Raw genomic sequence first — 13804 nt, forward strand, 5'->3', positions numbered from 1 at the left:
TTAGGACCTTTATTCTCTAACGGAGGTCCATTATTGGAGGTTTTGTTCTGACGATTTTTCGCAGGGCATTGGTTTGCCCAATGTCCGGGTTGTCCGCAATTGTAACAATTACCAGATCGTCCATACCCTCTTACTCTACCACGTCTTCCTCTATATTCCCCTCTATTCATCCTTCTATAGTTACCTTGTTATCCTACCATAATAGAGGAGAAAGGTGTTTCTTCGGGGTAATTTTTTTTTTTCTGACTCAACAAACATAGAGGCAGTCTTTTTATCTGGCTGTTCTCTATTTCTCTCTTGTCCGTTAAACATTTCTCGAGGCAAGTAATTCTTTCTATGTTAAATGACTATCTGAAGGAAAGGGTCTAGTCTTATTTACAGTCCATTTGGACCAATTTGGTAGGTGATCAATGGATGATTGACCAGTTCTTTAACATAAAGGCTGCTGGCGTGCCTTTCTCGGGTGGCTTACTGGCGCTAGCACTCATTTTAGCAGTTTAAATGGTTCACTTAAAACAATCTAAACTCCCGTGACAATCCATGATCTGCGTTGTACGCCCCTACTGATCAGATTAATAAACTATACATACATATAAAACTCGAGGGTTCTCAACCCTCGTGGAAGGTATTTCTAACTGGGGAAAATACTGAATCCACAATAGCTTAGTGGATCATGTAAAAGACATCACTATTTTCTCAACCATACATTCCGCCGCGGGACTCACTTCCCCGGCTTGGGTCTTTTCCAACCCCTTCTGCAGTTTTTTTTTCAGCTTAAATATTTTAGTTAAAACATACAACAATTCCGTAACACTCTATGATCTGCGTGGGACGCCTCTACAGATCAGACATGACTAAACATTAATACATATAACAATAAACAATAAACAATACACTTGTTAAACAACAACCAAAGTGTTACTAAATCCCCAACCTATGCAGCCTTACTGGACAAAGCTGCAAAGTTGATTGATAATAACAAGTAGTTAAATACTCACTCTCATAAACATTAAACATTGACACTGTGTTTCAGACATCCGCCCACTCTTCTCTTTTTTTTTTACCCTATTCCCTTTAGCCAAATCTTTAGCAAAAAGGGCCTTCAATTTGTCCCAGCTAACTTCAAGCTCTTCTCTCCTTCTACCCTACTCCCTTTAGCCAAATCTTTAGCAAAAAGGGCCTTCAATTTGTCCCAGCTAACTTCAAGCTGGAACCTTGCTAGTTCAATTTCCAGTAAATCGCTAGCTCCTTAGTTAATCAAATTCCTGACTTAACCTTCTCTCTCAGCAAGCTGGAACCTTGCTAGTTCAATTTCCAATAAATCGCTAGCTCCTTAGTTAATCAAATTCCTGACTTAACCTTCTCTCTCTGGTACCTTTATTTCAGCGCTTCCTACAGTCCTTTTCTGCACGATCCTGTTCGCGGGGCGTCAGCGCCTCATGGCTGGTCCTCTGTTCCGTTTCTGAAAGGGAAGCAGTCACAACGGCAGTTTAACCCCCGAACCTTGTGAGTCAATTACCCGATGGCAGTGCTGTCCAATGGAATAAACAGACTGTGCGCAGCTATGCTTATGGCAGGGAAAGTCCCAAAAATGTGGCAAAACACCACCTTCGGCCGATGGGATTTTCCCAACCGAGCAACGTACTCGGCGTCTGTTAACTCACCAATTGGTACAGCAAGCCATCTCGGTGGAACCTCCAAATTGTAGAAGTGCCTTACTTCTTAGCTCTGGGTAATGACTCAATACACACTTGGATTCGTCAGACGGACAGGCCTTTTATTTTACTTCACTTGCAAGGGGAATCAGCACCTCCACTCAAGGGGTGAGGCTACTATTCCAATGATACAGCGTAAGTGTTCCATATTTATACAGTGTAACAAACAAGTTTGATTGACATTCCTTTGTTCCTCTATCAGGATACATTTTAGATTAATCATCAGGTAGAAATAACATATTGACAGAAGGATCCTGGACACATAAGTCAACCGTTAATCTATAACAGGGCATGAATCGTGTAACCGGAGGTCCTCTTTAATCATATATAAGGGAGGCAAGCTTTGCTTTCGGTCACAAGTTATCAGGTCATTGGTACATCAAAGAAACTCATTATTCCACTTCTACATTCTCATTAGGTGGGCAGGCATCTGTTCTTGGCTGTAGTTCGAGTACGTGCAATAGCTCTAGTTACACATCGACACTTGCCCAGTGTCAAGTCTGAAAACTTTTACCCAGCAAGCACTTGAAATTAACCCCTTATATCATGTAGATTTCCTCATTTTCCCTACATTACAACAGTGACTAAACTTCAACAATGCTTCACTGGCTGTGAAATGCTTTGGGTTGTCCTGAGGTAATAAAATATATGCTATATAATTGCATATTTCTTAGTGTTAGGTTCTGAGTCTCTGCGTTGCTACTAGGTAAAGCACTTTAACAATGATGGAACCATCATTGTCCATTCTGTTTTTTTTCTGGAGGAGCTCTTCTGGAGAAGATGAAATAATGTCATTGGTCCAATACTGCATCTAAAATTCACCTGTCAGTTTGTGGCATTGGTGATTGTACTGAGGAGTCTGTGCAGATTGCCAAAGGAAAAATATAGCAGTGGTGGGGATCTGTGAGGTGCAGTAATACAGAGTGTTAATGTGGCATCCTACTTGCATTTTAAGAATGCTGACTAGTGATGGTGACATCACTGTCAAAATATAGCATTCACCTGAAAAGCACTGATGTTAGAATGTTAATCTGACTACTGGAATAATCATGTACTGTAGAACAACAGTGATGATCTCAACATTTAGAATTCTTTCAGGTTTTTTTCCCCTTTATTTTCAGATGAAGACTAAATTGAAAGAAGAAATCATCACTGATGCCATTGCTGCTCAGCTATATGTGATTCGTGTTAAAGCAAAAGATTCTTTTGACAATGGGAAGTGGAGTGACTGGAGTTCTGAAGTACTTGGCACTGTGTGGAGTGGTAAGCATAATCCATATACAAAACTACAAAAACACCTGAAAACGTTTTATGTTGCAGAATCACCAAGTACAAATGGTTTTGGTTTTGTAATGTGCTTGGGCTGCTGGTTTGGTTGAACCTGCTCCATTTACACACAGGAAGCTTACACAGCAACATTGTGTATGTACAGTTGTTTGAGAGTCGCAAATCACGACTTTCATTTTTGGCCACGGATGGCTGAGGGAGGTCTGTAAAGACGAACAGAGGGAAAAATACATCACTGACCAAAGTGATGTGATGTGGCAATGAAAGATAATTAGAAATACTAGTAATAAATCTCATTCCTACATAATGCATCTGACCTTCAGACACAGGACGCTGCCCCTTGGAAGCTAATATTGGTTAGTTTTCTTTAATTTTGCAATTCGGCTATTTTCTGAAAGATTATTCCAAAAGAAAATCAGCCATTTCGCACACAGCAAGGGATAAATATTGGCCAGGACATCGGAAGAATTTGTGTCTGCTTATTCAAGCCAGCTGCTTCCTCAGTTGAAGGGAGAGAAGACTCAACTCAATTTTGTCTCTCTTCTGCACTTCAGTAGCCAACTATAAAATGACATTAAGGCTTTGAGCAACCCATCTGCCTGACTTCCAGCTGTGGAACCGTCCATAACATTGTAATCTAAAAAGAAGGAAGCTGGTTTTAGCTGGTAAACTATGCACAAACACTAGTGAAGTGGTCGATGAGAACATAGCAGTGGTATCGAAACACTACATTCTGTAGGTGTCTGTCGTCTAATTGTGAGCAGGCTAACACAAAATTCAATTCATTGGGGCACTGTTTTGCTTATTCTATCCGGCTATGCAAAATGCTGTTTTACATTGTTGAGTATTCATTCGAGCACTTAATTCTGGCACGTTGGAAATCCACATCAGTGTGTGGGGAGGGAAATGGACTCAATGTTGCAGCAGTAATGCTGAGGCCATTTTCTCCCCAAGCTAAAAGCATACAATATGCAAAGCTGCTGCGTAATAAGCCCCTTTCATGCAGGCCTTTGAGGTGTAAAATTCTCTTGTGTAATTTGTTTTGACTTTGGAAATCTATTAATAAATTAACACTTATGCATTACAGAAACGACTTCAGAAAGTATCCAAACTACTGTCACCACATTGATGATGGACTATGCACACACACACAGTCAATTACCAGAGCCTACCTTTGCTCCAACTTCAATCATTTCACGTAAGATCCGAGTCTCATGTTACTTTTGGTACACTGTCAAGGATTAGTGCGTAATGTCAAAAGCCATCCTGTAATGGAGCTTAGCGCTAGAAGCTGGTCCAAGTCAGGAGTGGAAAATGTTGCTCGTGTGACTATGCCCATAAATCTTATAAATAAAATTTCTGGCATAAATTTTATTTATATTATTAAGCCAGTTTGAAAACTGCACCCAATGAATTCTACTGTAGTGTGTGTGTGTGTGTGTATATACACATTCCGTAGGACAGTGTTCCTTTTAAATCAATACAAACAGTTCTCGCCTAGTTTTTTTGGAATACCCATTTTAAATATTAAATCAAATGAGAGAGCAATACCTTTCACTGAATACCAGTACTGAGTTAATTACAGAAATTAATAATTCAGGCAATGAAGTTTATGAACACCAGTTTTCTACATATAATGAACTTGTTGTTATCTAATAAACTTTTTTTAATACTTTTATGGTGTAAACAGCAACTACACCACAAATGGCATTTATATAGCGGCTCTAACATAGAAAAAAGTCCCATGGCGTTTCACAAAAGCGTAATCGGACAAAAATTGACTCCGAGCCAAAAAGGGTGATAATAGCAGGGGTGGGTTTAAAGAAGGCGAGGGAGGTGGAAAGGCAGAGGTTTAGGGAGAGAATTCCAGAAAGAAAGCAAGAGCATGTTTTATTAAAGAAGCTAGTTCAGTAAGGTTTTTAAGTTTGATATAATATTCCCACATTTGATTTAAAGACTACCACCTGCAGAGTTCCTTAAAGGTGCTTTTGCTTTACCATTTTAATTTTGTGTTAGGAGCTTCTGTTTTAAGACAACAGCCTCTACGTAGCACTCTGTCAAGGGCTCAGTGGGCAGTACAAAGATCCAGAGAGCCAAGGTGCAGGAATGGATCCATATATTTAATGAAATCTTAACTCCCCAACCTTAACTAGATGTCCAAGTCATAGATCCACATTTTCATGGGTTTCAAATGCCATTGGGTCAGTTACACTGTGAAGTACAGATGACCGAAGGAGCAATGTGATTTTGCTACCCATCTGCGCTTCTGTAGTGTAAAAGCAACTTTATTGAAAAATATCATGTCTTACCAACCTGATCTTCGAGGAGGTTGATAGATGAAGGTAGTCAGATAAGATGAAGGTAGCCAGATAGACATTGTACATTTGGGTATTCAAAAGGCTTTTGACCAGGTGCCTTATAGTAGGTTGCTATATAAGATAGCCCTGTGCGATTGGAGGGCAGATTCTGGGTTTGATAGGTAATTGGTTACATACTTGTAGGCATAGGGTTATCATCAATAGCAGTTCTGTGTGGAGATCAGTTATAAGTGGATTGGTGTTGGGAACGTTACTCTTCACTATTTATATCAATGATCTGGATATAGGTGTTGGGGATGCCGCCTGCAAGTTCACGGATGAGAGACAGATCTGTGCTGCTGTCAGATTATTTAAGAGAAAATAAATTACAATCTGCTCTAGATGCGATGAGGGAATAGACCCGAATCTGGTGAATGACATTTAATGTAGATAAATGTATTACATAGAATTTACAGCACACAAACAGGCCATTCAGCCCAACTGGTCCATGCCAGTGTTTATGCTCCACATGAGCCTCCTCTCGCCCCTCTTCATCCAACCCTATAAGCAAAACTTTCTATTCCTTTCTCCCTTGTGTTTATCTAGATTTTTCTTAACTGCAGTGACTCCTTGTGGTAGTGAGTTCCACATTCTAACCACTCTGAGTCAAAAAGTTCCTCCTGAATTCCCTCTTGAATTTATTGGTGATATCTTCTATTTACGGCCCCGAGTTTTGGACTCCCTCAGAAGTGAAAACATTTTCTCTGTGTCTACCCTATCAAATCCTTTCATAATCATAAAGACCTCCATCAGGTCACCCCTCAGTTTTCTCTCTTCTAGACGAACGAGCCCCAGCCGGTTCAGTCTTTCATGATGGGTATAACCTCTTAATTCTGGTATCGTCATTGTAAATCTTTTCTTGCACCTTCACCAGTGCCTCTATATCCTTTTAATAAAATGAAGACCAGAAATGTGCACAGTACTCTTAAGTGTGGTCTAACCACAGTTCTATTTAGGTTTAACATAACTTCTGTGTTTCAATTCTATCCCTCTAGAAAAGAACCCCAGTGCTTTATTTGTTTTTTTTAAGACATTATTAACCTGTCATTACTTTTAGTTGTTTGTGTATCTGTACCCCTAGATCCCATTTTGACTCTTACTTTCCAAGAAGTATGTGGCCTCCTTATTCTTCCTACCAAAATGCACCAGCTCACAATTTTTTATTCATTCACGGGATGTGGGTGTCGCTTCCAAGGCCTGTATTTATTGCCCATCCCTAATTGCCCTTGCGAAGGTGGTGATGAGCTGCTGCCTTGAACCGCTGCAGTCAATTAGGTGAAGGTACTCCCACAGTGCTGTTAGATGGGGAATATCAGGATTTTCATCCAGCGACGATGAAGGAATGGCAATACATGTCCAAGTAAACAGAGTATTACTCCACGTGATATCAAGAAACGGCTGAGCGCACTGGATACAGCAAAGGTTATGGGCCTTAACAATATTCTGGCTATAGTGCTGAAGACCTGTGCTCCAGATCAAGTCGCACCTCTAGCCAAGCTGTTCCAGTGCAGCCACAACACTGGCATCTGCCTGACAAAATGGAAAATTGCCCAGGTATGTCTTGTTCACAAAAAGCAGGATAAATCCAATCTGGCCAATTACCGCCACATCAGCCTACTCTCAATCATCAGCAAAGTGATGGAAGGTGTCGTCGACAGTGCTATCAAGCAGTACTTACTCACCAATAACTTGCTCACTGATGCTCAGTTTGGGTTCTGCCAGAACCACTCTGCTCCAGACCTCAACGCAGCCTTGGTCAAAACATGGATAAAAGAGCTGAATTCCAGAGGTGAGGTGAGAGTGATTGCCCTCGACATCAAGGCAGCATTTGACCAAGTGTGGCATCAAGGAACCCTAGTAAAACTGAAGTCAATGGGGATCAGGGGGAAAACTCTTCACTGGCTGGAGTCATATCTAGCATAAAGGAAGATGGTTGTGGTTGTTGGAGGGCAATCATCTCAGCCCCAGGGCATTGCTGCAGGAGTTCCTCAGGGCAGTGTCCTAGGCCCAACCACCTTCAGTTGCTTCATCAATGATCTTCCCTCCATCATAAGGTCAGAAGTAGGGATATTCACTGGTAATTTCAGTGTTCAGACCATTCCCAATTCCTCAGATAATGAAGCCGTCTATGCCCACATGCAGCAAGACCAGGACAACATCCAGGCTTGGGCTGATAAGTGGCATTAACATTTGTGACACACGTGCCAGGCAATGACCATCTCCAATAAGAGAGTCTAATCACCGCCCCTTGACATTCAATGGCATTACCATAGTCATCACCCACCATCAACATCCTGGGGGTGACCATTGACTAGAAACTTAACTGGACCAGCCACATAAATACTGTGACTACAAGAGCAGGCCAGAGGCTGGATATTCTGCAACAAGTGACTCAGCTCCTGACTCCCCAAAGCCTTTCCACCATCTACAAGTCAGAAGTCAGAAGTGTAATGGAATACTCTCCACTTGCCTGGATGAGTGCAGCTCCAACAACACTCAAGCTCAACACCATCCAGGACAAACACTGTTCCTTCATTGTTGCTGGGTCAAATTCCTGGAACTTCGTAGCTAACAGCACTCTGGGCGTACCTTCACCATCCGGACTGCAGCGGTTCAAGATGATGGCTCACCACCACCTTGCCATGGCAGTTAGGATGGGCAATAAATTCTGGTCTTGCCAGCGTTGCCCACATCCTCTGAATGAATACATTTTTTTTTTTTAATTAGGATTTATAGCTAGGATGATCTAATATAAAATGTAGACCACCATAGTGTCCTTGTATAAGACATTGGTTAGGCATAATCTAGAATACTGTCTCATTCTGATCCCCTCACATGGTGGGAGATGTAGAGGCCCGAGAAATGATTCAGAGGAGGGCCACTAGAAAAATAGTTTTAAAAACCTTTAGCCATCATGATGGGCTCAGACTGCTGGATCTTTTTACTCTAGAAAAACATAGACTTTGTGAAGACTTAATTGAGGTATTTAAAATGATGAAGGGACTGGACTGTGTACATGTGGAGAGATTATTTGAATTACAGGAAACTTTGGTTTATCCAGAGGTTGTATGTCCGGAAACCTCGATCTAACGGCAGAAATCAGCAGCCGTTTTGGTTAGGTTTTTTTCTTCTAGCATTTTTTTTTTTTTTTTTTTTTTTTTTTTTAACAGTCAGGCTCTGGAAAGCATCTCTGTAGCTTAGCAACAGCTTCAGAGACGCTTCCAAGGTACAGGCCGAGTGTTTACATGCTGTTGCTAAGCAACAGTGTTTGTTGTCAGATATGGAGATGAAAACCTCCGTATCCTTCAACATTAGCGCTGGTCTATCCGGAAGTTTTGATAGATCGGCAGCAGCTCGGTCCTGTCGGTGCCAGATATCGCGAAGTTTCCTGTAGATAGATTAGGGAGAATGAGGGGACATGCATACAAGCTACTTTAGCATAGAGCTAGTTTAGCTGTCAGAAGGTGTTTCTTTTCCCACAGAATCATTGAACTTTTGGAATAAGTTGCCAGCTCATGCAGTGGATGCAGATTCACTGCAAATGTTCAAAGGGAGTTGGATAAGTTCCTGGATGAGGCTGATAGTGTTGCATACAAAGGTTAGGGGTGGGGTCATGGGTAATGTCATAGAGTCATAGAGTTTTACAGCACAGAAAGAGGCCCTTCGGCCCATCGTGTCTGCGCCGCCCATCCATCCCTGTCCAGCCTAATCCCATTTTCCAGCATTTGGTCCATAGCCTTGTATGCATTGGCATTCCAAGTGCTCATCCAAATGCTTCTTGAATGTTGTGAGGGTTCCTGCCTCTACCACCCTTTTGGGCATTGAGTTCCACATTCCAACCACCCTCTGGGTGAAAATGTTCCTCCTCAAATCCCCTCTAAATCTCCTGCCCCTTACCCTGAATCTATGCCCCCTTGTTATTGACCCCCCTACTAAGGGGAAAAGTTCCTCTTTGTCTACCCTATCTATGCCCCTCATCATTTTGTATACCTCAATCAGGTCCCCCCTCAGCCTTCTTTGCTCCAAGGAAAACAACCCCAGCCTGTTTAGTCTTTCTTCATAGCTGAGGCGCTCCATCCCAGGTAACATCCTGGTGAATCTTCTCTGCACCCTCTCCAAAGCAATCACATCCTTCCTATAGTGAGGCGACCAGAACTGCACACAGTACTCCAGCTGTGGCCTCACCAGCGTTTTGTACAGCTCCATCATAACCTCCCTGCTCTTATATTCTATGCCTCGGCTAATGAAGGCAAGTATCCCATATGCCTTTTTAACCACCTTATCTACCTGTTCCGCTGCCTTCAGGGATCTATGTACATGTACACCAAGGTCCCTCTGACCCTCTGTACTTCCTAGGGTCCTACCACTCATTGTGTATTCCCTTGCCTTATTTGTCCGTCCAAAATGCATCACCTCGCACTTTTCAGGGTTAAATTCCATTTGCCACTTTTCCGCCCATCTGACCAACCCGTTTATATCGTCCTGTAGCCTGAGGCTTTCCTCCTCGCAATTGACCACCCCACCAATTTTCGTGTCATCTGCGAACTTGCTGATCATACCTTTTGCATTCTCATCCAAATCATTTATGTAGATCACAAACAACAAGGGACCCAGCACCGATCCCTGAGGTACCCCACTGGACACAGGCTTCCAGTCACAAAAGCAACCTTCGACCATCACCCTCTGCCTCCTGCCACTCAGCCAGTTTAGGATCCAACGCGCCAAGGCACCCTGGATCCCATGGGCTCTTACCTTCTTGACCAGTCTCCTATGCGGGACTTTGTCAAAGGCTTTACTGAAGTCCATGTAAACCACATCCACAGCATTTCCCTCATCCACCCCCCTAGTCACCCCCTCGAAAAATTCAATCAGGTTTGTCAGACATGATTTACCCTTGACAAAGCCATGCTGACTATCCCCGATTAATCCTTGCCTCTCCAAGTGGAGACTAATTTTGTCCCTCAGAATTTTTTCCAATAATTTCCCTACCACAGATGTTAGGCTCACTGGCCTGTAATTCCCTGGTTTATCCCTGCTACCCTTCTTGAATAATGGTACTACATTAGCTGTTCTCCAGTCCTCTGGTACATCCCCTGTGGCCAGAGAGGTTCTGAAAATTTGTGTCAGAGCCCCTGCAATCTCCTCCTTTGCCTCCCACAGCAGCCTGGGATACATCTCGTCCGGGCCTGGGGATTTATCCACTTTTTGGCCTGCTAAAACCGCTAGCACCTCCTCCCTCTCGATGCTAATATGTTCAAGTATGTCACAGTCCCCTTACCCGATTTCTATGTCTGCATCGTCTTTCTCCATAGTGAACACAGATGCAAAAAATTCATTTAAAACCCCGCCTACATCATCTGGCTCTACACACAGATTGCCACTTTGGTCCCTAATGGGCCCTACCCTTTCCCTGGTTATCCTCTTGCCCTTAATATACTTATAAAACATCTTAGGATTTTCCTTTATTTTGCTCGCCAGTGTTATTTCATGGCCCCTCCTCGCCCTCCTAATTTCTTTTTTAAGCATGCCCCTGCACTTTTTATACTCCTCTAGGGCTTCTTCCGTCTTTAGTCTTTTGTAACTGCCAAAAGCCCCCCTTTTATTTCTAATGCATTTTTGTATATCCCTTGTCATCCAAGGTTCCCTTTGCTTGTTGGTCCCACCCTTGACCTTTACAGGAACATGTTGGCGCTGTACTCTCTCTATTTCCCTTCTGAAAGTCTCCCACTGTTTTGATGTGGATTTTCCTATAAGTAGCTGCTCCCAGTCCACTTTGGCCAGATCCTGCCTTATCATATTAAAATCGGCCTTCCCCCAATTTAGAACCCTTATTTCCGGGCCGTCTTTGTCTTTTTCCATGACCACCTTAAATCTCACCGAATTATGGTCACTGTCGCCAAAATGCTCTCCTACTGATACTTCCACCACTTGCCCGGCTACATTCCCCAGGATTAGGTCCAGTACCGCCCCCTCTCTTGTAGGACTTTCTACATGTTGGCTCAAAAAGCTCTCCTGGATGCACTTTAAGAATTCTGCACCCTCTAAGCCTTTCACACTCTGACTATCCCAATTTATATTGGGGAAGTTGAAATCCCCCACTATTATTACCCTATTATTTTCGCACTTCTCTGAGATTTGCCTACATATCTGTTCCTCTATCTCCCCCTGACTGTTTGGGGGCCTATAGTACACTCCCAGCAAAGTGCTTGCCCCCTTTTTGTTTTTAAGTTCTACCCATATGGCCTCATTAGAGGAACCCGCTAATATATCGTCCCTCCTTACAGCAGTAATTGACTCCTTAATTAATATTGCAACACCCCCTCCCCTTTTACACCCCCCTCTGTCTCGCCTGAAGATTCTATACCCCGGAATATTGAGCTGCCAGTCCTGACCTTCCCTCAACCATGTCTCCGTGATAGCAACAATATCGTACTCCCATGTGTTCAACAACAACTTCAGTTCATCCACCTTATTTGCAAGACTCCTTGCATTAAAATAAATGCCTTCCAGCCCTGCCATATTCCCTTTTGCCTTCACATATTTGCTCTGCCTTCCCAGCTGACTTGTTTTTTCCTCTGTATTTGGCTGTAAATCACCCCCCACTATAGCTCCACTCTGTACCCCATCCCCCTGCCAAGTTAGTTTAAACCCCCCCCAGCAGTGCTAGCAAACCTCCCCGCAAGGATATTGGTTCCCCTCTGGTTCAGGTGTAAACCGTCCGACTTGTACAAGTCCCACCTTTCCCAGAAGCAGACCCAGTGATCCAGGAAACTAAAGCCCTCCCCCCTGCACCATCCCTTTAGCCACGCATTCATCTGTTCTATCTTCCTATTCCTATACCCACTAGCACGTGGCACGGGGAGTAATCCAGAGATTACAACCTTTGAGGTCCTGCTCTTTAATCCTTCACCTAGCTCCTTAAATTCTTGCCTTGTGATTATTGTTATCTCCTGGAACTTGTTTTTGATCACCTTTTGGGGGTCAGAGGAATTTCCCATAATAGGCCTAGGGTTTTGTCTTGCCTCTCCCAAGAGATTGCATGGCTGCTGGTGGATGAGGTAATATTGGAACATGGCTGACTGGGACAGACTTGATGGGCCAGCTGGTCTTTTATGTCAGTTTTTTTCAAATGCTTCATATGTAAGTCTTAAATTCTCTGAATTTTTTAAAACTGAATGAAGAAAAAGATTATCATTTAATGTAATTAATATTTTTCTTCCTCACAAATTGAAGGGAAATAATTTCAGAAACCAAGCAGTGGACGAGGGCCGGGTTTTTTCCAAAAATAGAATTCTCCACCATTAATGAAATCCAGATTGTGAGATTGTTTTTCTTCTTTTGGTTCCATATTGTACAAACTGACCTCTGTTTCTCTTGCTTTGACCACAGGTTCTGATGTGCTGGATAAGGATATTGTCATATTGATTTCAATTGCCGTCTCAATTGGAATATCCATAGCAGTCGCGACATTTATGTTATGGTAAATAAAAAAAGTATTTTTTGATCTCATGTTCGTGTGTGTTTTACTTATGAGTAAGAGTGCTATGTCCTATTAATTAAATGTGAAGAATATTTAAACAAGATTAATTATTTTAAATATTTCAAAACAAACCTTTGCACCCCATGCCCCACAAAAGTAGCCAAACAAACACTAACCATTTCCAGCTCTATTGGAACCAGCACACAAAGGAATGTACTGTGCTGGATAAAAAGATTACATGTTAAAGATTTACCTGTGATGCTAATAATAACTTGAGAGTAACAAGTAGGTAATTCAGTCATTCTGCTTATGGGATATCAATTGTATGCCAGGATTCTTCATAAAATATCCTCCATATAATAAAAGAAATCTTTAGTATGTTGGTTTATAAATCACCTTAATTAGTTGCCTGAATGTGAAGCAGATGGTACTGTAGCTATTAAGACAATAATCTACCATATATATTTTCTTCCCAGGATCAGAAGGAAAAAACAAGAGCCAGATAAGAATGACATTCTGACCAAGAAAGCATTGCCCTTTTGTTAGTGTGGTATGTATCCAGCTAGGTACAACTCCAATTCTTTACCTTTTGCAATCTTCATTTTTGAAAATCAGGGAAATCTGGAATAAGTAGAAGAGATTTGTAAACTGAGCCATTTCAATTAATTATTAAAAACCAGCATATGGTGTTTAGCACATGCCCCTGTGTGGGCTGTGTTTGAAGTAAAGCCTGGTATTAATGTAGCACCAATAGTGAGTTGGAACTTCAGCATCACTATCTGCTTACTGTTGTTTCACATACATCGGGCTGGATTTTCATTGAGGAGTCGGGTAGGAGGCGGGACTACAACTTTTGGGGTGTAGTCCCGCCTCCATCGAGTTCTAGCCAACTCACGCGATTTTGACTTGATTGATCTTGCTGAGCCCGCTCAGCAGGCCAAATAAGGGCCACCCGGCAACAGGTG

The 13804-nt window shown here is 42.4% G+C and overlaps 1 protein-coding gene across 2 annotated transcripts in view; it reads left to right on the forward strand.

Annotated features, from left to right (window-relative positions):
- The window catches only part of LOC147123527 (interleukin-11 receptor subunit alpha-like), a 144431-nt gene that overhangs the window by 119280 nt on the left and 11347 nt on the right, over positions 1 to 13804 (forward strand). For both annotated transcript variants that reach the window (XM_085974129.1, XM_085974121.1), the window contains 4 exons: positions 2837 to 2978; positions 4090 to 4200; positions 12749 to 12839; positions 13316 to 13389. In XM_085974129.1, the coding sequence (XP_085830255.1) occupies positions 2837 to 2978; positions 4090 to 4200; positions 12749 to 12839; positions 13316 to 13385 (414 nt within the window). In that variant the 3' untranslated portion in view covers positions 13386 to 13389. The remainder of the gene's footprint in view (positions 1 to 2836; positions 2979 to 4089; positions 4201 to 12748; positions 12840 to 13315; positions 13390 to 13804) is intronic.

The sequence above is a fragment of the Somniosus microcephalus genome, chromosome 2 (genome assembly GCF_052327205.1).
Source record: "Somniosus microcephalus isolate GS21.2 chromosome 2, FLI_Smic_1.0, whole genome shotgun sequence".
Taxonomy (NCBI): Eukaryota; Metazoa; Chordata; class Chondrichthyes; order Squaliformes; family Somniosidae; genus Somniosus; species Somniosus microcephalus.